Source organism: Lissotriton helveticus, chromosome 5_1, assembly GCF_964261635.1.
Source record: "Lissotriton helveticus chromosome 5_1, aLisHel1.1, whole genome shotgun sequence".
Taxonomy (NCBI): Eukaryota; Metazoa; Chordata; class Amphibia; order Caudata; family Salamandridae; genus Lissotriton; species Lissotriton helveticus.
This window is the reverse complement of record NC_136065.1, coordinates 712,328,594-712,355,533: the sequence shown is the minus strand read 5'-3', so window position 1 is coordinate 712,355,533 and position 26,940 is coordinate 712,328,594. Positions and strand designations below refer to the sequence as shown.

The 26,940-nt window shown below is 43.0% G+C and overlaps 1 protein-coding gene across 1 annotated transcript in view; it reads left to right on the top strand.

The window, feature by feature from the left end:
• Positions 1–26,940, top strand: part of TLL2 (tolloid like 2) — a 2,328,887-nt gene that overhangs the window by 2,080,940 nt on the left and 221,007 nt on the right. Inside the window, exon 17 of the mRNA XM_078643121.1 lies at positions 1,948–2,073. Within this exon, the coding sequence (XP_078499247.1) occupies positions 1,948–2,073 (126 nt within the window). The remainder of the gene's footprint in view (positions 1–1,947; positions 2,074–26,940) is intronic.

Sequence of the window (26,940 nt, the reverse complement as noted above, 5' to 3'; positions counted from 1 at the left end):
GGTTGGTCCTGGGGTGGTCGGGTGAGCACTACCTGGCCCTCTGAGGTCGCCCCTTCCAACAGAGATACAAATTAGAGGTGCAAATTGTCTCTTGATCGTGAAGGACAAAACCATAGTGGAGAATGAAGAAGGGGAACACAAGCTTAAAATCATAACAAAGTAGGATTTCGTTTTTGCTCTTCAACACACAAAGTTTGATTTGCTACCTATGTAAAGACAAATTGTTCCAGAGTATGGGCTCTAACAATACTTTGTGTTCTTCTACCAATACGTTCATGTATTATCCTTGGGAATGTCAGTAAGAACTACTCTTTCAGATGAAGCAGTGCACTTCCATATGGGGATAAAAACTGAGGACATTACCAGCCCTTCAGATTCATGAGCAGCTTTGTTCACCACAAGGTGACATTTGAAATGATAGTCTGTTCAATGCCAGCCAGGTTGGTCTCTGCTATCCCATCCATGCATCCGATTCTAAATGAAGCTGGTGAAGACATGCCATTTCCTGATCAGCCCAGCTAGTATTTTGAGGTTATTTTTAAAAGGGAAACCTGATGATGTATTGCCCCTTATATTTCATAAGCTGGATTCTCTGAGTTTTGTGTTGTTCATTTTGATATCTTTATCCTGCGCCCTGTCGGTTCAGCTCAGTCATGTCTGGCTGGCGCTTGGGCCTTCATCATTCTGCAGCATTGAAGAACCTTTAGGATGTTTTAGTGTCAGTAGTCCTAATGGGCCGGAGCGAGTCTTTGACATAGAATTCCCTAATTAATAACTGACTTTGTGATGATTTTTCATTTTTGTCTGGTAATGTTGCTGTTTTGGTAATGTTTCAAAGCAAAGGACTGTTGCCACTTTTAGACTGTAGGAGGCCTAATCATTAGGCATAATGTAAAAAGAGGGATCAGTATACCAAGACATGTGTTAAAATATAAATGCAGATATACTTAATTCTTCAAAACGCTTGAAAATATATGTTTTATTTTATGGAGACTTCCTCTTCCCATCCAGGGTATGCTGCTGTCTCTCCACGTTGGTCTTTGCTTGCACAACAGTTCCTACACATTGGGAATGGTACAGACCTAGGTGAAGTAGACAAGTGAATCTGCTGGCCCATGTTACCTACTACACTCTTGGTCCAGTGGTTCTCTTGCTTTACTGATGGTTAAGCTCTCTGCTACATTCGGAATCATCTCCTGGTGGCACATTTGGAACCGTAGAAAGCTGAACTGAAGAGCGATGTGTACAGACATCTAAGAGAGGGTTATCTGTAGGCTTGCCCAGAGCACACTATGCTTACCTCGCTGCTTTTTCTAGTCACGCTCCAAGGAGGTTCATCTTTCCTACAAGTTGTAAAATTTATTTGACAGGCATAATGTATAAAGTACAAAAATGCTGGAATGAATAACAGAACACAGTATAAGCAGAAACTCTGACTTTATGAGCAATTTCAAACTTTTCCACTCTTTACAGTGGTAAGGTATCTGTCGAAGTAGACTACAGGGGTTTCCACACATCATTTGTTCTTAGTATTGTACCCAAGTTGTATTTGAATATATCTGACACCTTCATGCTAAGTGATTCACAGAAGCCATAATGGTTCATGTAAGTATCATTCCTGTCTGACAGGGCACAGTGGAAACATTTGAAGAGGGGCCACATATGACATATAGCCGAACAGAAACAGATAGATATTGTTACCAGACTTTGCAGACTCATGACATTTCTAGTGTGAGACAATTTGAGGTAAAGTATAGGCGAGGCTGCACTAAATATGCAATAACTATAATACATGAGTGTGTACACTGCATGGGACCATGATTTATTTGAAGGTGTACCCTGTTTTTGCTTACTTAGTTGGTACCCTGCGTAAGCTTCACCATATTCACCGTACACAACAACGTAAAGATGTTCACTATAACTGGCTACGTTCTTTTCTCCTCACAGATAAGGACGAATGTGCAAAAGACAACGGTGGATGTCAGCATGATTGCATTAACACATTTGGGAGTTATGTTTGCCAGTGCAAGAGTGGCTTTATGCTTCACGATAATCGCCATGACTGTAAAGAAGGTAATGTTTGTTCACTCTTAACCTTTGTAGATGAACGCTGAAGAAGAGTAGCATGATGTCATATTGGAAATACTAGACATGATGTTATGGAGGGCCTGAATCTATGTATGCGTGGAAAACATTTGTGAATTTACAATTGCGGCATTCAGAGACGTTCTGCATTAGCAATTGCACACACTCAACAACTGTGCGTGAAGAAAAAGCCATTCTATTTGTGCAGTGATTTTCTTACACACTTGGAAAATATTTCCCCTTTTCCTATGCTCCCATCAGTCTTGTAGGGTCTAATATAGCCATATCAGTGCACTCAAGATGATAAGACACAAAGTCAAATGAGATCATCTGCTGCTTACTAGCTGGTCTCCCCTGGTCTCACTACTTGGCACAGATCCATTCAGACACTGCAGAGAACCTATTGATATAATTCTCCTGTGGTAATGCGGGTAGGGATGCGAGAGGCAGTGGAGATTTCCGGGTAGGGCCTTGCTGGACAAGACTTTTAGAGCAGAGCTCCGTGACGCAATAGAGTACTTCACTCTCAATATTGGCTCTGTAGGCTCCTGGGCAATTCTTCGGGACGCATTTAAGGCTTACCTGTATATATTTGTGTATATCTAAGCACTCTGGTGTGTTGAAGGACCGTACTGCCACATCAGCACGTATTGAACGACAAATTAGTGTGGTTGATGACGAATAGATTGCCAACTCAAACCCAGCCCGATTTAGCTAATGTCTATCCCTCTTAGCACAATTCAAGGAGGCCGCAGAGAGGGAAACCCATTTCCTATTTAAGTACGGTGTTGCTCGGCGCTATGGGGAAGGGGATAGACCTGGCTGAACATTATCACTCCTATTGAAGGCCTCCTCTGGTCGTCCATTCATACCTGAAATTCCGTCCTCTTCGGGCCAAACTCTCACGAGTACATCAGACATTCGAGATGAGTTTCTGGGCTACTATACTAAGCTATACACCTCCAAGGCGACTTACACCGCATCATAACTGGAGTGTTACTTTGAGGAGTTCCCCATGGTTTATCTGGAACGGTTAATGCAGGGTTTTTTGGCAGAGCCATTTTCCGTGGAGGAGATAATTAGCGCAATAGATGCAGTGAACGGCTCCACAGCCCCAGGCCTGGATGGCTATTCCAGGGTTTTCTATAAAGCATACAAAGACATGTTGGCACTGCATCTTTTAGAACTTTATAACGAGCCTTTAGAGAGACCGCAACTTCCCCCTACCTTGCGAGAGGCTGTAATAATACTACTACCAAAACCAGGGAATGATATGCTGTACTGCGGATCGTATAGACTGCTGTCCCTCTTAAACCTAGACTACAAAATCCTCACCAACATAATAGCGCTATATCTGGCTCTATTGCTGGACCAAATTATCTCCCCAGCACAATCTGGTTGTGTCACGCACAGATCTACTGCCCTTAATCTAAGAACGCTGTTCTCAGGTCTCCACAGGATTTCACCTGAGGTGCCAGCAGCAGCGATCCTTTTAGACACTGAAAAGGCCTTTGATTCCCTGGAGTGTCCCTTTTTTTTGGAGGTGATGAAGAGGATGGGCATGCCGAGAGGATACATCAACCTCACAACGTGGCTTGGCTCCTCCCTCACTGCCCGTTTGCACCTGAATGGCACTATTTCATGCTCCTTTAGCCTTTCCAGAGGCACTAGGCAGGGCAGGGGTGCCCACTTCCCCTGTTACCTTTTATATTAGCCATGGACCCCCTGGTCAGGCAGTTTCAGGAACAACATTTACTCAGAGGCCTTCAATTCCAAACTGGTCCCTTGCTCATCTCCCTTTATGCAGATGATATTATCCTATATGTGAGAACCCCCGGTGATAATCTAGAACCTCTGATACAGGAGATTATTCGGTTCAGTGGTTTTTCAGGCCTGGATATTAACTGGGGTAAGTCATTAATATTCCCTTTAACCTCGGGCAGCACGAGATGGGAATGTGGACTCCACGAAGTGTTTGGGAATCCACATCCACAAGGATACAGAGCAGATTCTTTAACTAAATTATGTCCCACTATGCTTAAACTTGAAGAACAGGTAGACAGATAGACAAGACTTCCAATCTCCCTGGTATGCTAAGAAAAATGATCGTATTCCAGCGGTTCTTATATTTATTCCACAACATTACCTTCCCACTCCCGAATAGTTTTTTTTTTAAAACTACGCGCTCACCTCATTCGGTTGGTCTGGTGGGGTAAGAATCCCAGGGTCTCCAGAGATGCAATAACTTTGCTGTACGAAAGGGGGGGGATCGGAGTCCCCAATTTACAGATCTATTATTTGGTGGCGCAGTGCAGCTACGCACACTTCTGGTACCACTCGGATGGACGGATTCCCTATTCCAGACCCGAGGCCGATTTAGTTCTGTCTGCCATCTTTAACACCATATTACCGCAAGGATACCCTTGTGACCCAGAGGATATCCAGACAGTCTCCTCCACCAGCAGGGCCTGGCGGAAGCTGCAGAAAATCACCAAGGCACCTGCACTGTACTCACCTGGTATTCCATTGATGAACAACCCTTGGATTCCCATTATGCATGAGACAATAGTACAGCACACTCATCAAATATGATATAATGAATATTGGGGACCTTTTCACACAGGGACATGTTTTCTCCAGTACGGAGGAGGGGAGGTTTAGTGAGGCAACATTCATGGACCACTTCATTTTTAACAGAATTCGCAGTGCATTGCGTACAGTTATTGCAGTTTCCCTTGGAGCCCTCACCTCTTACCCTATTGTCCATTGTTATTACAGATTCCGCAGGCGACCACTTAATCTCTAAAATGTACAGGGCATGTATGTCCCTTGTACCCAGTAGGGACGCCAAAATTAGAGAAGCATGGGAAAATGACCTGGGCTATCCTCTCCAGGACTCACACTGGGAATATTGTTGCATACAAACTAAGGAAGTTTCCCTCAATAACAGACACAAATATTGCAAGTTTCTACGGCAAATCTATTTGACCCCCGCGAAAATACATAGGCTTAACCCAGACAAACCGCACACATGTCTTAAATGTAGATCCCTGCATGCTGACTTTGCACACATGGTCTGGAACTGTGTCAAAATTGAGTCCTATTGGCTTGCAATGTGTAGGGAAATTGAGAATATGACTGGCTTATATGTAGTGCCTTTTCCAGAGGTTGCATTGTTGGGGTATGTGGCTGGATTCCCTAAGGGGGGTGCGTCGGTGCGTTTGTATGATCATAATTTTTCTTTTCTCCTATTTATTCCTTTACTGTATGAACAAAAAGTGGGTACGCATACGCTGACTGTATTATTCCAAAAATAATAAAGTAAAAAAATCAAAAAATCAGCAGGTCAAGTTTCCTCTTTATTTTGCCTCAAAAACCTTTTCTCTCCTTGTTAGTTATTAAAACAGTTACAGTCAAGCCAGTGAGTTTCATTGGAAAAGCAAAGTTTTTTCAGGGCTGCAGTACAATTTAGAACATGTATCTATATATATAAAAACGAAAGTATGTCCGTTTGTCTTTTATGCATTACTACACCATTCATCCGATCGGCATGAAACTTTGGGAAGTTGTTGAGTACACTCCCGCAAAGGTTTCTGGCAAAAAAAAAAAAAAAAAAAAAAAAAAAAAAGTTGTTGAGTACACTCCCGCGAAGGTTTCTGGCAAAAAACTAAAAAACTAATTAATATCGGCCCCCCGGATCCCCAAGGCCCTCATAATCTTCCCAATACTGAACGTTTACAGTTTCCGGTGCGACTCGCTTTTGAAATGACCATCAACAAAGCACAAGGACAATCGCTACAAGTGTGTGGACTAGATTTGGAGAATCCGTGCTTCTCACATGGACAACTGTATGTAGCCATCTCACGCATCGGAAAACCTTCTGATTTATTTGTGTACGCACAAGATGGAAAAACAAAAAATACCGTGTATCCACAAGCACTCGAATAAATAAACAGAATTAAAACAACACTTTATGCATTACTACACCATTCATCTGATCGCCATGAAACTTTGGGAAGTTGTTGAGTACACTCCCGCGAAGGTTTCTGGTAAAAAAGTTTTGAAAAAATCGAAACAGAAGGGCCCTCATAATCTTTCTAATACTGAAATTGACAGCAAATTTGCAAGCATCGTCGACAGTTATGCCCCCCAAACGGAAATCGAATTGTCGAACTACATCTAAAGCACGAAAGAAAAAAGGCATTACAAGCTTCAGAAACAGACGAGCAACGGGAAGCAAGATTAGAAGCTGTTCGAACACAAACTGGTCAAGCACGTTCTTCTCAAACGAACGAGCAACGAAAATCAAGATTGTAAGCCGATCAAGTACGCACTGCTCAAGTCCGTTCTTCACAAACGAACGAGCAACGAGAAACAAGATTGGAAACCGATAGATTACGCACTGCTCAAGCCCGCTCGAATGAAACAGGAGAGCAACGAGAATCAAGATTGGAAACCGATCAACGGGAAGCAAGATTAGAAGCTGTTTGAACACAAACTGGTCAGACACGTTCTCCTCAAATGAACGAGCAACGAATATCAAGATTTTAAGCCGATCGAGTACGCACTGCTCAAGCCTGTTCTTCACAAACGAGCAACGAGAATCAAGATTGGAAACAGATAGATTACACACTGCTCACACCCGCTCGAATGAAACAGGAGAGCAACGACAATCAAGATTGGAAACCAAACAATTACGCACTGCTCAAGCCCACTCGAATGAAACAGGAGAGCAACAAGAGCACCAACGCGAGACGGGTAAGCTAGTATGTAATAACCATAAATCTATAATTTTATAGATGACGTTATCATATCTACAAAAAACGCAACCTATCAATTTCCGACATAGACAACAATGTGCACATATAACGCATCATTAAAATTAACAAGTCCTCATCCAGTGGTGACCTGCCATAACATTAAAGATACTCATGTATTACAATACAACATCATCACAATCTGTAGAAGAGAAGATAGAATTTATCATTAACCCAGGATCATTCATATGTATCAAGAGGGAAGACAAATGCATATAAAATTGACAAGGACGCCGAACTACCAAGATGTCTGCCATTTCACTTCTTTCTTAAAACATTGATTTTGTGATTAAATGTGTGAGAGAACGTAGGAAACGCGATATGAATCTGCGAGGACATAGCTCGTGAGGTACTTTTAGCAAGTGATACTTCTTGCTTATTGAAGTACCATTGTAAATTGGACGGTGTTATTAAGATAACCATAGACACTTTGACATTTACAAAAAACGGCCATGAATTACTGAGATTTGAGACTGGCCTTGACCCGAGGACACACAGGTGTTTTACATTATTGAGTTGGCTACAAAGAATGTCAGAACAATGCTCGAAATGCTGTATTTCTTTATTGGGTTATAAATTCTGACTGGCCATCAGAACGCTATATAAAACTTTATAAAAAAATAAACGTGCGTCACGGATCCTAGTGAGTTCATACAATTGCTCATGTTTGCTATGAGAAATGCCCTGCATTGGGCATTTAATTTTGATTAGCAGTGTTAATTGTCTGTGTGAACGTGGGATAGTGATTTTAACTTTATTACCATAAAGTATCCTATTTTCACCTGGGGTTGTTCAAACACTAATATTTGTAAAATTATTTTTTGCCGTAATATACTAAGGATACATGCCTTGCACTAAGCGTTTCATTTTGATTAGAAATGTTAATTATATGAACGTGGGATAGTGATTTTGATTGCTTTCTGATGTTTTAATGTGTTGAATACTACTGCAAAATAGCATATATTCACCTGGGGTTGTTCAAACACAAATTTTTAAAAATTAGTATTACCATAATTTACTAATAAGAAATGCCCTGAACTGAGCATTTTATTTTGATTAGAAATGTCTGTGTGAACAAGGTATAGTTTTCTGCAGTGGCAGCTGACATCTATGAGAAGTGGTGGGGCAGGTAACTGGGTGGTGGGTAAAATAACAAAATAAAAATACTTACCTGTGTGTGACATGTCCGACTCCGACCCGTTCCTTGCTGCTGCACGTCTTCCTCATGCACCGCGAGCCCTTGAGAAGTACCTTGTGGAGAAGCGTGGCTCAATGGTTAGAGCGGCAGACCCTAATGCAGAGGCCTGGCCCGTGACCAGGGTTCAATTCCCGCCTCGGCGGCTCTTGGACTCAATTTCCTTGGACCTGATAATTCTCGCCTCGGTGCCGAGTCTAATCATGGGTCCCACTCCGTGACTTTGGGCAATAGCTTGCTTAATCTCCACAACGGCCCCAGCAGCGCTTGGATGCCTGGCTTCACCTTGGGGGTGCCCAGGAGTGGACATTTCACAGAAAAGCCAGGATGGGTTCCACAGCGGTATGAATACAGCGCTACGAGGCCTCCGGGTAGAAATGCGCTATATAAATACTATACATTTACCTTAACCAGTCCTGGCTGTGCTTTCATGCTGTGAGAGCAGCGCCCTGACTGGAGGGAGCAGCCTCACTCACTGCTCCCAAGGATATGGAGGGAGCAGGCTCACTCACTGCTCCCAAGGATACTGGAGCCCTACGTGAACTCTAACCCAGCTGTCTTAAGGAAACTGATGTCTGGCTGGTTGCAGCAAGACGGCCGGCAAAAAAGACTTGTCCACTTTCAAAGGGTGCTGAGACAGCCTACCCTCCTCCCTGCTGCTGTCAGTCAGCAGTGGTCCTGCCCCCATGGTGACGAAAGAGTCAGGATATGGTTATATTGAAAAATAAAGTGGAAATAACCAACTTTATTACCATTTCATTTTTCGATTCTGGGGCATGGAGGTGCATTTTAACCAGGGCGGCAATGCTCCTCTGCTCAAACAGAGGAGCCGCCCCTGGTTTTCTGATGTTTTAACTTGTTGAACACTACCCCAAAGTAGCCTGTTTTCGCCTTGGTTTGTTCAAACACCATTTTCTGTCAAATTAATTTTTACATATCATACTAATGTGAAATCCCTTGCACTGGGCGTTTCAGTTTCGTTAGAAAAACTAAGTGTCTGTGTGAAGGTGGAATAGTGATTTTGTTTTCCTTTTTCATTTGCAAGATTTACAGCATCGAAATAAGGCATGTTTGCATGAAACTATAAGGAGCGCTTGGACAATGTGGATAGTTGTCTTCATATCTATATTCTATTCGATTTAGTAACGTTGTGTCCCTCTCTTGAACGAACCATGTGATGTGTTAATTTGATGCTAGGTCTAATGAGGAAGGTCTTGGTGGTAAATTGAATGCACTTTTGCGGTTTATGCATCAGGTAGGGTTATGAATAGTGTGTAAAAAAAAAAGTATGATGAGATTAGACTGATGTGCTGTAACTATGTTAGCCCCAATCTGATACACTTTGGCATCAAATTGTATGTTACTTTGTGAGTTTGGCACCTTGAAGGTTCGTGGGTGTTGTGGATAGAATTCTACTGGAATTTAGGAGAGAATGCATGTAAGCATATGGTTACATATATTTTGCCAATTAGACGTCAACATTTGATATATCCAATTCAGAATGTGCGGATGGGGCTGGGAAATATATTTTGCCAAAATTGGTTCTTTGGATAACAGAATCTGGGCGAATGGAGAAGAAATTGTAATATGCGAGTACACCTGGAAAATTGGGTTTTGCTTTTGAATATGCTAAGGAAATGTACTGTGCTTCAACCAAAACCGTATATGATGTTAATTTTATATGCAATTTGATCCTGGGATAACGAGGTAATTCTCTCTTCAGATTTTGATGATGTTTTGAAATATATGACTATCTTGAAAGTTATGGCAGGACATCATTAGATGATAAATTGTTAATTTTAAATATGTTTTATATGTTCAAATTGTTGTCTATGGCTGAGGGTGATAGAGTCTGGGTTTTGTGGTTATGGTACTGTTATATACAATATGCATATATTTCTGGCTATTATATGCATGCCCTAAATTGCATTGCCGCCCAGAAGAAGTTATTTTTTTAGCCAAACTCGTGGGCTATGGTTATTACTGTTTTACTACATCACATATACAGGACCTGCAGATTATTTCATTTGACATGTTGTTTTATTAACGTGGGTGCACCGCTATGGTTTTAATTAAAGTTTGTCTGCAAAGCAGAAGTATCAATAGGTTGCAGTCTTACTGTGTACACCAGATCTATGACTGGGGACAGTGCGAGATTTGCATGACCTGTCCTAGTCGCCGTGTGAAGTACTGTGATAGTTTCGTAGGTGTTTCCAATCCGTTCCCATCATGAGAGGTAACATTATCAGTTTGAGAATAAGTAAAACGTCTTAAACGTATTAGTGTGCACAGAAAGAAACAGCATGCCATTCCTGCAGTGCCCCGTCCCCGTACCTTGGAGTCGATTACACACATACAAATTATAAGTCTGTAAAAATCCTCGTGTAAAACTAACTTTCGTAAATTCTAAAAGTGCATTTAAAGTTCTAAAAAGGTTCTTGCGCTTGTGATCTATACTTACTTGTGCAAATAGCTTCACAAATTTGGCTCCGAGTACAACACTCGGTCATTCTTTCAAGTTGTTTTATACAATGGCGGCTCTGTTAAACGCACAGGTGTGTTCTCTTCTCTGTATTGGATAATGTTTATTTTCTAAACAGGCACTGTAAATGAATTGCTTTGATGCAGATTCTGCAGCCAAAGAACACAGTCATTAGACAGGATACCTATGAACCCGCCCATTTAAAGAAAACAAATGTTTCTTTACAGTTCTGAAAGTCATGGAACAGGTGTCTCTTTGACTTGCGACTGCCTGGGCGGCGAGAAACCTCTGCATTCTATCACAGACCCGCCTTTGGGTGATTCCGAAAGTCGCCAAGAAGCAGAATGCTGGGGCTCATGGGAGCATTTCTTGACATTCTCATTGAAAGAGCAAGCAGTGCTAGGGCAGTGAGAATGTAGATGCTTTACTGAATTGTTTACGTTAATTTCTGGCAGCTTATCACAGTTCGTTATCAATATAAACAAATAACTTAGAGTCAATTGTTTTATAACTGCAGCGAATTACCTACCTCCTTTTCACGGTTTTAAAGCGCCACAAATAACGCATTACTATTAACCACTTTAATGGTACTCCATATAACCAACCTTAGATGGAAGAAAGGCTATTTTGCCACTGCCAGAATGCAAACATACAGCTTGCAGGTAACTCAAGGTGCTAGCATAAGAATGTTTACCTAATTGAGCTTGGTGCTTTATATCATTTAGACTAACTAACCTCATATATAGATGCGAGCATTCTAAATCATATATAATAACAAGTATATAACACAAAAGCATAGCCTACCAGAGCTTTAAAGAGCAGTGAATGCCAAAGTGCCATCTGTCACCTGCCAATCAGGGGGCAGTATCCAGAGGTGGTTTCAGCCAAAGGAGTAGCAAGCTTCTTTTTCAGGCCTCTTTCTTTCAGCAGAAGGAGCCCTCTGTTCGGGATTATGTTTCAAGTTTTATAAGAATTGGAAGTTTTAGGCTAGGGTTAGAAAAAAACACCATAGCCGGAAAGTAAGGTCTGCTTGAGCTCAATAAGACACAAATCAACTGACCCACAAATTAAAAATGTTTTCTCTAATGAATCCCTGTCTCTCCCTTGGTAGCTTGGCAAAGGTAGCAAGGACACGAACATGCATGTAGTGTATCTGCACCTCCTCGCCAAAGAGCAATGCAGTTATTTAAAAAGACGAACCTGTAATAACAAATATGTCACAAGCATTGTAACGAAAGCCAAGCTTTGGCAAAATGCATTCAATATATAAAACATCTGAAAAGACTTCTCTTCCATTTGTTTTTCTGGGACCTGGCCACACTCTGCTGCTGAACCGTGAGTGGCTGCTACCAGGTAGGTGATGATGGGCGGGCCCTCAAAAGCATTTACTTTTAGACTAACATGAAAGATATACCCATAAGGTCCTTGAGGTGGGACATGCTTAGTAAGCAATTCCACTGTATCCTCAAACTTTCTGGCTAATAGCATAGGTCAAATGCTAAGATGAAGATGCAGAGGTTGTGACTTTTTCTGGTGAGGTAAGTCCTCTAGGAGTGAAACATTGGTTAAGTTCTAACCTTCTTTATAAGTTCTGGTAACAGAGTTACTGTAGAAGAAAAATATTCAAATCATCTATACTGGTTCCGCCTAATTCAGCCCACTGTTCCAGTTGCAGATGGGTGGGAACAGATCCAAGTAACCATGATCATCATCATGATGGTATTTCTAGCACAGCGTACACTCCCCAGTGTTTCGTGGCACACTCAACAGCAGAGATCTTACAGATGCTGCACAAAAATGCAGTGCTCCGTGATAACGATTGTGAGACGTGGCACCACTGGTGTGGGTCTCCCTTCCATTTTTTGCTGTTGCCTCCTGTGTTTTTGCTATGTTTTTGCTGGTCTAGATGCTTTGGGCACTTTGCCACGGCTATTCAGTGCCAAAGTTCAAGTGCTCCCTTTTGTAAATTGTTGTAATGGATTAGTGACTCCATGATTGGCTTATTTGATTGACTTGTCAGACCCTAGTACAGTGCACCATGTGTGCCCAGGGCCTGTAAATGAAATGCTGCTGGTGGGCTTGCAGCACTGGTTGTGCCACCCACAGAAGCAGCTTGTAAACTTTGGCTCAGGCCTGCCATTGCATAGCCTGTGTGCAGCCGTGGCTGCCATGTCGATTTAGCAAGTGCACCCACTTGTGAGTCCCTAAACCTTCCCTTTTCTATGTGTTAGTCACCCCTCAGGTGGGTCCAAGGTACCCCCATGGGCAGGGTGCATTGCATGTGAAAAGTAGAACATTCCCTGATGTGTGTGGCATGTCCTGATAGTGAATTACAGCCAATTTCGTTTTTTACTATTGCAAGGTTACCTGTTTCCATAGGCCAGAATGGGCAGTTTGATTATAACATCTTATAATCATAACTGACCCAGGGAACTAGGTAGAAATTGGAGCTTAATATGCCTGAACTCAGAATGCTAAAATACATCTTTTAGTGAAGGTGGTTTTTACATTCTGTGTTTGAAAATACCACTTTTAGAAAGTAGTTGTTTTCTTTCCTAACTATTCAGCATGCCTCTGCTACGTTTGTGTATTCCATGTATGGTTTGCGAGTGACAGGGGGCTGGAGAGGGTGTTGACTCCAGCAGTTTGATGGGTCCGGGCTGGGCTGAATAGGGCCTGCATTGAATAGAGAGTGGGGGGGGGGCGGAGATTTCCTTTCATTGACCTGATCCCTCATAGTATAGAGAGTAGGGGGAGGATATTTCTTTTCAGCTACCTGGGCCAGGTCTGCTTTCAACAATGCTGTCTACCTCCTGCCAGGAAGCTGCACAAAACTGGTTTTGGCTGGGCACAGGCCTTCAGAGGACAAAGGATTTGCTGGTATAAATATTGGGGCCCAGACCCCAAAACTTTAGATCACTTCTGGGAATCAAGACAAACCTTTGCCAAGGAGAAGAACTGAGGAAGCTGAAGGAGGAGACTGCCCCTGTGCTGTTTTGCTGTTTCTGGGGTTGGCCTGCTGTGGTTACTTTATTGTCAAGGGAAGGGGAAATGGACTTTTGTGAACTTTTCATAATCTTGAGGAAGAAACTCCAAGGGCTTGAAGTGTGCTTGCCTCCTGCCTGAAGTCTCAGGGATACAAGACTTCACCACCAGCTCCCCTGAATTCCATTGCTGAGGAATTCTACCTGCAGAGAGGTGCCTTCTGTTGTTTGGGCCCTCTGAGAAGACTGTGTGTCGCTGGGAGCACGACGCAACGAGGAGAAGTGTGCTGCCGCCGCAGCAGTTGCCGGCGCATCGCCAAAGAAGCGTGCTGCCACCACAGCTATTCGCCGCTTCACTGGAGAAGTGTGTCGCTGCCGCAGAGGTCGCAGTCGATTCCCCGGAGAAGTGTGTCGCAGGGCTTGTCACGGCTCAGAAGTTACCGGGTTCGCCGCACGGCCCTCTGGTGTGCACGCATCGCATCCAAAGTTGTCGCATCGCACTGGATCATCGCATCGAGGTGCCATTCTGTCGCATCGGAACTGGAACGCAGTAAGAAATAGACACATCACCTTCTCTCCGGTAAGGAACCAATGCATCACTTCCCCTGCGCTGCAGTAAGGAACTGACGCATCACCTCCCCCGAAGCAAGGAACCGATGCATCACCTTCCCTGAGACCCTTTTGCGTGACGCATCCAAGGAACTTTGAGAGTAAAGTGTTGCATTTACCATCTACGTTGAACTAAGCTATTTTCTACCATTTTAAAGTCTTATTTTTGATTACAGTATTGTGGATTTTTGTTGTTTGGTCTTGTGTTAGGTCTAGTAAAGACTACTTATTTTTCTACACTTGTGTGGTGTCCATTGGTAGTGTTTTCACTGTATTACTGTATGTATTCACAAATGCATTACACACTGCCTCTGAGATAAGCCTGTCTGCTTGTGCCAAGCTACCTAGGGGGTGAGCAGGGGTTATTTTAGAAGTGTAGCCCCCTACCCTGACTAGAAGCAAGGGTACTAGGGGTAGAAAAAAAACATAGCACGAAAGTGAGGTCTGCATGAGCTCAATAAGACACAAATCAACTGACCAACAAATAAAAAATGTTTTCTGTAATGAATCCCTGTCTCTCCCTTGGTAGCTTGGCACAAGTTATGTTATGTTATGTTAATGGGCATTTGTTAAGCGCACTGTCACCGTGGGTTTCCTGGCGCTGATAGGACACTGAGACTGAGCAGGATGGACTTTATTGGGGATGTGAAAAGAGCAGAGTTTTTAAAGACTTCCTAAATGATGCAAGGGAATATGAGGATTTAGGTGAGAGTGGGAAGGAATTCCATTTCTTAGGGGCCAGGTGAGAAAAACTGCGGCCACCTAATTTGGTAAGCTTAAACCGGGGAGTGACTAGGAGCTGGAGGTGAGTAGACCTCAGAGTTCGGGGAGGGGCAGTAGGGGGTGGCCAGGGACTTCAAGAAAGCAGGAAAGGGACCAGTCAAGGCTTTGAAGACCAGGCAGCCGACCTTAAAGGCTATTCTTTCGCTGACTGGTAGCCAATGTAATTGATGTAGTAGGGGTTTGGCCGACTGCCATCTGGGGATTTTAAATGCCAGTCTGGCAGCCTGGTTTTGAATGATCTGTAGCCTAGACAACAGGGATTTAGAAAGGCCGAGATACAAAGAATTAGAGAAGTCCAGGCGAGACATCACCAATGCTATTAAAACTTGTAGCAGAGCTTCAGGGGTCAAGAGGTGGGCGGCTTTCCGTATCCTGTGTAGTTGGAACATACAGGAAGATGTTACAGCGCTCACCTGGGCCTTAAGAGTGAGCTCAGAGTCGATAATGACGCCGAGACTCTTTACACAGCCAGCAGGGGGGGGAGATGGACCAAGCTCAGGTGGCCAATATTGAGGGCCCCAATGGGAGACGCTTCTCCCGGGAAGGAGGAGCTCAGTTTTCCCAGGGTTGAGCTTTAGCTGATTTTGGTTCATCCAATGCTGGATGTGTATCATGACCGCCTTGAAGCTGGTGACGGCGTCAGGGGAGGAGAGGGGAAAAATAATTTTCTAAATCGTCCGCGTAATTAAATACGGTGACGTCCCAGCTGCCCAGGGAATGGATAAGAGGCTGAAGGTACAAATTAAAAAGGAGGGGGGAGAGGGAAGAACCCTGAGGGACCCCACAAGATGAAGGTGCACTGGTGGCGCTGAAGGGGCCCAGACTGACTGCTTGGGATGTACCCTCCAGGAAGGATTTAACCCAGGACAAGGCAGGCCCGCGGACTCCGGCGGACTCGACACGGTGGAGTAAGATGTTGTGGTCCACCGTGTCGAATGCCGCCGACAAATCCAGTAGGACCAATGCCTGGGGGCGGCCTCTGTCAGCATTACATCGGAGGTTGTCCAACACGGCAAGGAGCACAGCCTCGGTGGAATGGGCTGGTCTGAAGCCGGCCTGGTTCATTTCCAGGAAGTTGGACTCCTCGATGAATTGCGAAAGGCAAGTGGTCACATGTGCCTCCAAGATTTTTGACAGGTAGGACAGGAGAGAGATGGGCCGGTAGTTGGCGAGGACCGCTGGGTCCGCGCCAGTTTTTTTTAGCAAGGGCACCAGTACAGCCTCCTTAAATAACTAGGAACTGTGCCGGAGTTGAGGGAGGTGTTGAGAAGGGGTAAGATACAGTGCGGAAAGGAATGACAGATGTCGCGGAACACAGAAGGGGGACAGCAGTCCTTGGGGGAACCAGATTTCACCCGAGTGGCCAACTTGGCTAAGGAGTCGGGATCAAGTGTGGGGAAACAGATCAAAGTAGAGGTGTTGATAGGAGGAGCTGCAGCTGTTGCTGAGGGAGGGGAGTGAGAGATGGAGTTTTTAATTGCCAGAATCTTATCAATGAAAAAGGTGTTCAAGGCATTGCAAGACTCTGCGGAAGGGGGCAAGTTCGGGAGTGTCCTGGTGTCCGATGTGAGTTCGCCGAGGACCTTGAATATCTCTTTGGATTTGTTGGGAGCTGTAGATAGTCTGTCCGAAAAATAAGCGACCTTGGTAGTGGTAATGGCTTTTTTATATGCTTTGCGTGCGAGCACGTACACCTCCCTGTCTATACTGAGATAATTGCGCCTCCACCTGCGCTCCAATTGGCGCAGCTCGAGGTGTTGTAACTTCAGAGTTGAGTTAAACCATTTATGAGATTTACTGTGGCGGGAACAGGGAAAGCGAGACAGGGGGGCGAATTTGTCACTAGCGGTAGTAAGCCAATGGGCAATATTGGCGTCCAGAGTGTTGACGCCAGAATTATTGCTGGGTGGGGGCTGAGTCTCCGCAAGGAAGGAGAGAAAGGCAGGGGAATCAAGGGCGTTCCATTTCCACAAGTAGCAAGGACACGAACATGCATGTAGTATATCTGCACCACCTTGCCAAAGAGCAATGCAGTTATTTAAAAAGACAAACCTGTAATAATAAATATGCCACAGACATTGTAACGAAAGCCAAGCTTTGGCAAAATGTATTCAATATATAAAACATCTGAAAAGACTTCTATTCGGTTTGTTTTTCTGGGGCCTGGTCACTTTCTGCGGGTGAACCGTGAGTGGCTGCTATGAGGTAGATGACGATGGGTGGGCCCTCAAAAAGAATTTACTTTTAGACGTAACAACTTTCTGGAGGGTTAAGAATTTCATCCCACTAACCTGGAAGATATACCTATAAGATCCTTGAGGTTGGACATGCTTAGTAAGCAATCCCACTGTATCCTGAAACTTTCTGGCAAAAAACATGGGTCAAATGCTAAGATGAAGATGCAGAGGTTGTGACTTTTTCTGGTGAGGTAAGTCCTCCAGGAGTGAAGCATTGGTTAAGTTCAAACCTTCTTCTGAGATGGGGTAAGGCAGAAGGGCAGGAATTACACAGAGAGGAGCGCAGAGGTCTAAGAAAGACTCCCATCTCACTAGATTGGAGCGCACTACTAATGGAATTTGAAGAGGGTACTAAGGCACACGAGGTATAGATACACACAGGGTTAGCCATAAGAGAAGGAGATATAGCAGGACCCGCAGCGCCGATGCACTGGGCAACAAATACACTGATACATGGATCAAATACACACTGGATGTAATGCGGACCTTGCCTGCACAATAGAATGAATATATGTTGACGTGGGAGACAGAGTGTCACACTAGGGGATCACCCCGGACCGTAGTAACGAGGCATTGCTACTCAACGTACAATTTGCATAAAGCGACGTGCAAAGGGGGGTGGGTGAGGGGAGTTATTTGTAAAAGGAAAACGAAAATTGAAACGTTTGATATATGCTGTCACTGTCACCATATCTGCGAACTGTTAACATTACCTCACTAGTTTATCTATGCATAGGTGTAATCGCTGTAACAATAAAAATATTTAAAAAAAAAAAAAGTTCAAACCTTCTTTATAAGTTCTGGCAGCAGAGTTACCTTAGAAGAAAAACATTTAAATCATCTATTCTGGCTCCGCCTAATTCAGCCCACTATTCCAGTTGCAGATGGGCGGGAACAGATCCAAGTAACCCATGATCCTCATTATGATGTTATTTCTAGCACAGCATACACTCCCCTTTGTTTCGTGGCACACTGAATAGCAGAGGTCTTACAGATGCTGCACAAAAATGCAGTGCTCCCGTCACGGACCTGAGCTATGATATAGGTGGCTATCTTGTTTTGCCCCGCACACCGCTCCCCCCAAACCCTACTTTTTAATATGAATAAGTCACGCCTAGGGTAGGCCCTAAACAGCCAATAGGGCACAATGGACTGTAGTTAAAAGATGGACATGTACTTATAAGTTTTAGATGTCCTGGTAGTGAAAAACTCTTAAATTCGTTTTTCACTACTGCAAGGCCTCCCACTCCCATATGATGATATTGGGCTACCGTATTACATTTAATAAGTGATTACTTTCTTTTGGTAGTGAATAGGAATGTCGAGATTGGTGTCTAAATAGTTGTACTTTAAAACCCTCTTTAATGGTAAAGTTGGATTGTAAGTCACAATTCTGAAAATGCCACATTTAAAAAGTTCCAAAACAAAATTGAAAGGTGGCTGCGTAGGTTCCCGTCACTTTACTTAAATACAAGGGCAAGTTAATCAATAAACAAGGCCTGTGTATTCAGTTCACAATTCATTAGACATAGTTATTGATTTTTAACATATCTAAAAAGGAAAAAACCTAATCTTTGACCTTATTCAAGTGAACCACACCAAAAACAAAAAAAAAAGATGACAGCGCATCTCTACTCTAGTCAAAATGGCGCAGTAGATATAGCACAATGATTGTTAAAGGTTCATTCCTAACAGTGAAAGTGCTCAACATATATAACAAAGACGTGTTGAAAAGTGAAAGTGCCTTTAGAAACACCCAATTATAGACAATTGTTTTACCCAGTCCTTTGTTTTTTAGTCAGTGTTTTTGAACATGGTCCTCTTAGTGCTATCAAAGAGGTGTAAAAATCATCTAATATGGATGGATTTATATTTTCATAATGTCTTAACCACTGTCCATACAGATGCAAATAAGGAGAAATCCCCAATGGACACTGGTGTCGTGTTTCGAACCACTGGTTAATGTAGGTTCTCATCAGGACGAGGGCTGGTGGTGGTGTTGTATATCTTTTATATGTAAGGGCAGGCCCATTCGATATTTGGAAACATAGTGCACAAGTAAAACTTCTGCTCAATTCTTTGTTCAATTTCTAGAGCGTCCTCAATTTAGGATGCTATAGCTGGCAGTTGGTCTTTGTGTATCGTTCCCAGACAGTAAGATAATCGGAGCATAGGTGTTGGCAGGACGTGCCACCTTTGACTTGATGAAGGGGAGGAGCTGTCACTTCCCTCACTTGCACATCACACAGCCTCTGCATGAACACTCTCACGAAGGGTGTTGCCATTAGTCTTTTGTGCCCCCCAAAAAACTGTAAAAAGGGGAGGCAGAGAATTCCAAACACCTCAGGAGGTGGAAACCGCCAGGACCATCTTCTACTTCAATGTGGGCACCAGGTGTAAGTAATGGACCCTCAGACTCAAATCCTCTGTACATCATTGGACCTGTGGAAGACTCAAAAGGATTTCTACTCTGTGACCCTGCTGTCCTGCTGCCTAAGTGAAAGACTGGACCTGCATAGTGAACCCAGGGCCACAGGAATAACTCCAAGAGCTGGCTGGTTGGCTGTCTTCCTAACCATAGCCTCTTGGACAGAAGGCTCCAATTACCTTGAACCCAGCACCTGGACTTTTTCTGCTGTAAGTCCTAGTCTCCCAATTGGTGCCACCCCAGTCCTGGACCATTAGAAGTGGGCGTGAATGTGCGCTGCAAGCCCAACTGTGGTTATTAGAGCAGAACCGATGCAGCGCGAAGCATCTCTTGCACCCGCATTGAAACTGCTGCTGCACAACACATCCCAAATGCAAGGCCATGCGTTGCAGCCCACAGCCTTCTTGGAACCGTCGCTGTATGATGCTTCCTCAATGCAGGCCTTTGCATCACAAGTCCTTTGTCGACTACATCCTCACTGACGACACAGGACCCCTCATCCCATCAGCGCAGCCTCCTTGAAACTGCCACTGCGTGACGCATCCCCGACATGCAATCTGGCAACGCTGCGCAACCATAATTTAAGGCACTTTGTTCAGTGGGCCTAACTTGGTCCCTATACCTGACCCACGACTCACCATGTTCAGCCTGAACTTGTGACTAGTCCCAGTCCGTCATGACCACATAACCATAGTTGGCATTTTTCGCTTCTAAGCACTATTTTCACTTAAATCTTTAAAATTACATAGCTCTAATTCTACTGATTACATTTTTGTCTTTTTTGTTAATAAATAATGTATTAAAGTTTACTCTATTTTTTAAATTTCCGTGGGGTTTGTCTTGAGTGATGGTTTCACTTTATTACTGTTTGAAGTGCTGCATAAATACTTTGCACATTGCCTCTAAGTTAAGCCTGACTGCTTTGTACCAAGCTACCAGAGGGTTGAATACAGGTTAATGTGGGGTTTTCTTGTGTTTCACCCTGACAAGAACTCAAAAATGTTCCCAGGGGCCATAAAGTAATGGGCTGTGGTGTGACTGAGGGCCGCATTGATGCCAGCATAGTGAGTGTAAGTAGGTCATAAGGGAAACAAAGGACACACATCATGTGGGCCGTGAGTTGGGGAGGTATTTTGAGTGTTTTATTCCGTACTGCCCTCTAAATTAAGTCCTTAGTCTCTATAAGAGTCCCAGATTTGTCAAGAATGTGTCATGCTGTATCTAAGTCACTATCTCTCTACCACACCCTGGGGTGTGCTTTCTCTGCTTACTGTTGCTACCTTGGGTGTTTGGTCATAGAGCACAAAGGAAGTAACTATTATTGAATTGGATTGAAACAGAACCTTAGGCCTCACAATGTCCTTGTGCCTTTAGTCTTGCATCTATAAATATTAGGAGTGTATGCTCAGTTAAGGTAGCAAGTGTTTTAAAATACACTTGACGATGACCCCTAAATCAAGGTGTGTAATTCACTGAAGTGGGAAAACACAAACACCCAACCTCCACCGCTAGACATGGGGCAGTTTTAGCCATGGCCCTAGAAATTTTGATATTTAATCCTGACTTTACCACTGTGCCTAAATATTCTGGCTGGGAACTCTGTATTTAAAGTGTGGGCAGATGTCACAGCACATTGTCATTTATTTGATTAGAGTAGCACCTTGGTTTCACCATTAGAACCAGGAAATCTGAAACAAACTAAATATTGGTAGAAAGTATGCAATAAGAAAACAGGACCATAAACCAACAATCATTTGGTTTTACCAAGTCTCCTAGTAAACTAACAAAAATATGGTGTGGTGAGAAAATGATAAATCTTCATACAAGGAGTCCTGCACTGGGGTGTTAATAGTCCTGGTTCACCAAATTGTTTGATGATAGTCAAGCTATATTCATCCTATGCCTTTGTCCGCTTAATTGCCATTATGTGATAGAAGTGGGTGAGCCATTGAATACTTGACCCTAGTGTCTGCTGTGGCTTAGCTCAATGTTATCATGGATCCTCAAGCCCAAATTAAGCTGTGTGGGCCAAGAATCAAAAGGATAGTATTAACTTTTGATATAAAATGATTGAGGTAAAGAGATACCTACCTAGTTGCTGAAATGCACAACGTGAAACCAGAAAACCTAGAATCAGTCCTGGCTTTCCCATTTGACCAAACTGTGTGATACTAGGCAATTATTTTATTTCACTTTGCATCCTTTTTCTTCATTATCACTTATGAGAGCACCTTGAAATACATGAGTGCAGGATGAGCACTTCCATGTTTGATTTAATGAACTATCAAGCTGTCCATGTATAACAACAACCTAGGCCACCCAGAGCATACACACAACAAATAATTTGCTTCTTGTTTTACTATTGACATTGTCATCAGGGTGGGAGTAAGGCATTAATGTTTTTATGTTCATGTATTGAAAACTATCACTTTTTAAATTTCCTCAATGCAATTATGTAATCTTATGTGCTAAAGTGAAATGCCTTTGCATTTTAATGAAATATACTTTTATAAATGTTGAAGAGACTTCATCATATTTCTACATGTTTGTTGCAAGATCTCTTTAAAAATTGAAGGCGTGCCTAAGGTGGGGTAATGCAGGATACCTTTTTTTTTTTTTCCTTTCGTTACAGAAAAGTGTAGTAAATATATGTTTTCCAGTTTATTTAATTTATTTTTGAGGTTTAGTACTCATTATGCAAAGAGAAACCCAGTGCTTCTGTTCATCAGGGGGGCCGCATGTAAAGGCCAGGAGGGACACAAGTTTCTCCGGGCTGTACTTTGTGCATCAGTGCTCTAAAACAACGATTGTTGCAGACATACTGATTTTTTGAAACAGCTCCCTAAAACACATGAACCAACAGAGTGGTACTTGTTCATTTATCCCCTACAATATTCCTCAGAACGAGCAAATCCTCAAAGGACCTAAAAATGACACCAGGATCATGATAAAACCAGCAGACAAAGTGAGTGCTATAGTAATTCAAGATGTCTACTGGTCTGAAAATAAACACCAATAAAACGGAGGTGATGGTGTTAGGGCCGGGACAATCGCTCTGGAACCAGTCTTGGTGGCCCTTGGAGGCAGGAGACTGCCTCTCCCCAGTAGAAAAAGTCATAAACTTGGTCATCATTTTGGATACCAAACTGAACTTTGGCCCACAGATAAACAGTCTGATCTCATCATGTTGTTATCTTCTAAAAACTCTGAGGAAAATACACCTGTACATTCCCAAAGACCTTCAAAAGACCGTGATGGTCGCTCTCCTACTATCGAAACTAGACTACTGTAATGCCCTGTTTCTGGGAATTGACAAGTACCAGCTGCAAAAATTGCAGTCTTTGCAAAACGCTGCAGCAAGACTTCTACTGGGTATTTTCAGAGGTCAGCCAACTTTGGCTGGCATTAAAACCCTGCATTGGCTGCCTATTAAACAGCGTGTCGAGTTTAAAGCTCTAACTGTGGTACATAGAGCAATCTATGGTGGTGGTGCCGAAGTTCTCCAAGGTCTTTTTACACTCTACATTCCCACCCGTCCCCTCAGATCAGTCAACCAGGGCCTCATCGATACCACAGGGATAAGACAGGCAAGATGGGGGTGGGGGGGCAGAGCAATCACGCATTGTGCATCCAAACTTTGGAACAAGATGCCGCTCCTTCTGAGGACCCAATCCAACCTCCAGCTTTTCAAAAGGAGCTTAAAGACCTGGCTGTTTACAGCCGTATAAGATCTCACCCCCCAGCCTCTCCCTCTACACACCACAGTGCCAAGACGCCTCGGCATTTGAACGCTTTACAAGCATATATAAACATAAACATAAACATATTAATCAGAAATTTACAGACACATTGATAACACCCTACACAATGCAAAACAGTCAAGTAATCCACTCCAATTAGTAGAGTGTAAGATCAGGGCCATAACAACTCCAGCTAAAAATGTAGATTTCCTGAGTGAAAATCCAATATATTAATAAATCACATGTGACACCTGTACTCTACACCCTCCCTAAAATTCACAAAGACCCTTATAGAATATGTACCCCTTGCTTCAGCCTATGTTGAGGACAGTTCCAATATATCATTCAATCTCTGGTCTTCTTTAGACACCGAAACTGAACTGTTGGTTACTATGGATATTAAATCCTTATAAAAAATATTAATCAATTGGAAAGCATGTAGGTCATTAAGACAATGCTAAACACTATACCACATTCCACACAAGTACCTATGGACTTCTTTGTCACTAGTAAATATAGGCTGGACTGGGAATGTTTTTGTTTTGGATGGCCAATGTTAGAAACAGTGCACAGGGACATCTACGGGGGCAATTTTTATTCCAAGGTTCGGTAATATATATTATTAACAACTTTGAGAAGCAATTTCTGTTCTCCCCTCCGAATATGTATCTTAGAGACATTGTCTCATGGACGAGATACATAGATGGTATCTTCCCCACCTAGAAAGGCACTAAGGATTCTTTAAAGGAATTTGCCAGTTATGTGGGTACAGTTCAACATAACTTTAATTTTACATACACATACCACAATATCACTATTGCTGTCCTAAACCACACCATTCAATGTGTAGACGGGTAACTGTATTATGCTAATACAATTTCTAGAGCACAAACATCACTCCTAAAGAACTATCCACGTGCTAAAGGGCAACACAGCTGAACAGGTCATGCAGAAAAGAAATAGATGCCATTCTATCACGAGCGAAAGTTAAATAGCCATGTTTCAAGCCTTTTGTAAAATGTAGGCAAGGACTTTCAAGACCGAAAGGGACAAGACAGAGCCTCTCTTACTGGAGGGGACAAGTACTCAAAGAAGTGGTCACCAATTCTTACCTTGTCTATGTCCCAGTGGGTAGGCAGTGCCCCATCCGAGCAGCTACGATTTCTTAAAGGTTGGTAAAAACTGACCAAGAAATGAAGCTAGTACGGTCCAGCTTCATGTAGGTCCTTGTGTAAGTGGCAGAGCAATTTTAAAATGCTGCGCTTCCTTATTGGCATGCAACAACGTGTTTTTAATAGTGTGTCTGGAGAGGATTTGTGTGGCAGATGGCATACCAACCTGGAAGCTGTGTTTTGTACAATTTGAAAGCATAACAACAATGTCTCATTAATATCTACCAATAATGCATTGCCATAGTCTAAGTGACTAGTAATCAAGGCCTGCATATTCGTCTTATGACAGTGCAATGCAATCCATCTAAAGCTTTTCCATAACTTACATCGAATTCCAAAACATGCTAAGGATGTTGTCAATCAGATTGCTTAGATTCTTGGCCACCTTTTTCAAAACAAGAGAATGACCAAGTTCCTAGGGCCACCAGTAAGTAGACGAAATGCCCTTGCCAAAGAGAATTTTCTCTTGTTTCTCCCCATTCAGTGGGAGACAGTTTTGTCCCATCCAGATGGCAACACAACACATGCAATCACACTGCGCAGGAAGACCTCAGACAAAAATAAGTCCCTCAACTATCGGAGCTTTCATCCTGGAATCGTAAGAAACGGTCATCACTTTGACCAGGTTTTGAGGCTAACGGGCACATGCATCAACCTATTTAGGAAGTGCAAACGGTGCGAATCGGTAAATTCGGCCATTTGCGCTTCCTAAATACGTTTTTGGGATGCATGAAACAATTTTTCAAAATTCGTTTTTTTTTTGTATTTCCTAAAAATGCGAATGCATTTAAGGAATCGCATTAGTGCGATTACTTAAATGCAATGCATCAATTTTTAAAAAAATGCGAATTTTGAAATAGGAAGTGCAAATTAACACGAGGTTGACCCTCATGTTAATTTGGGAAATTCTTTAAAAAAGCACAAAAAAGCATTTTGGAAAGTGTCATGTTACACACACACATGTCTTTAGGACATGTGTGTGTGAAACATGCACTTTAAAATACATTTCAGGGGTGGAGGGGGGGGTCCTTTGGACCCCCCTCTGCACCCTTGCAATGCATCAACAAATTGCGAATTCCAAAAAAAAGAAATGCAAAACGGCATTGATTCCTATGGGCCTCTAGGCCCATAGGAATCAATGTAATGCCATTCCTTAATTGCGATTCGCAATTAAGGAATCGCAAATTCTGAAAATTAAGAAATCCTAAAAATTTTTAGGATTTCTTGATGCATAGGATTTTGCAATTCCTAAATTGCGATTCCTTAATTTTCGCAATTTAGGAAGTGTAAAATCCTACAATGATGCATGTGCCCATATCACTTAAGTTCTACCATTAATGAATATTACTTCAAAGAATCAAATATCTTTAGACAATGAATGAATTAATATATGACTTGTAGAGCGCTAACTTAGCCCATGGGCATCAAGGCGCTAAATGCAGAACAATATGCAGGAGGGCGAAGTCACACTCAAACCAGCATCTCGGGGAACAACCAGGTCTTTCAAGTCTTTCAAAAGAGTGTGTGTGAGCGTTGCCCCGAAATTTCGTCAGGGAGAGAATTACACAAGTTAGCAGCAGCAGTTGAAAAAGCTAACCCACCCCATGGCATCCTTTTAAACCTAGGGACAATATGGAGATTTTTGCTTGCTGACCTGAGATTCCACATGGAAGCATAATGTTGAAATAGAACCTAAATGCCCATCGGGCCCAGGCCCTAGTCGGCATTGTGAGTGAGGCAGAGGGTTGTAAACATAATTCTGCGATTCATGGGGAGCCAGTGCAGCGAAAGAATGGAAGCAGAGACTGAGTGATGTTTAGGCAGGTCCATCACCAGCCTTGCAGCAACGTTCTACTCCAGCTGCAGGCGACTCAGCTGTCCTTTGGTAATGCCCAAATAAAGGGCATTACAATAGTCCAATCTGGACAGTATTAGTGCAACAACAGCTTGTTTGCGTGCAACAAATGAAAGGAACTGTGGGATTTTCCTTATGAGCCAAATTAGCCCAAAGCAGGTAGCCACTGTCCTGGACACCTGCACATTCAAAGAAAGGGAATTGTCAACCACAACTCCCAAGTTTTTGCCATGGGAGACGGGAATTGGGCAAGTGCCCAGGGAGTTGGGCCACCACTTCCCTGACCAAGTATCTAGCTTGTCCCCAAAAATCAGAACCTCCGCCTTCTCACCATTCAATTTTCGATAGTTTTGCACCATCCATGACGAGACTGCTTGCATGCAGTTTTTAAAGTTTCGAGTGGAGTCACTGATATTATGAGTGATGGACACTATTATTTGAGTGTCGTCCGCATACGACAACACATCGAGCCCAAACGATTTCACCACCCTTGCAAGTGGGGCCACATAGATATTAAACTACGTAGGGCTCAGAGAAGAGCCCTGAGGCACTC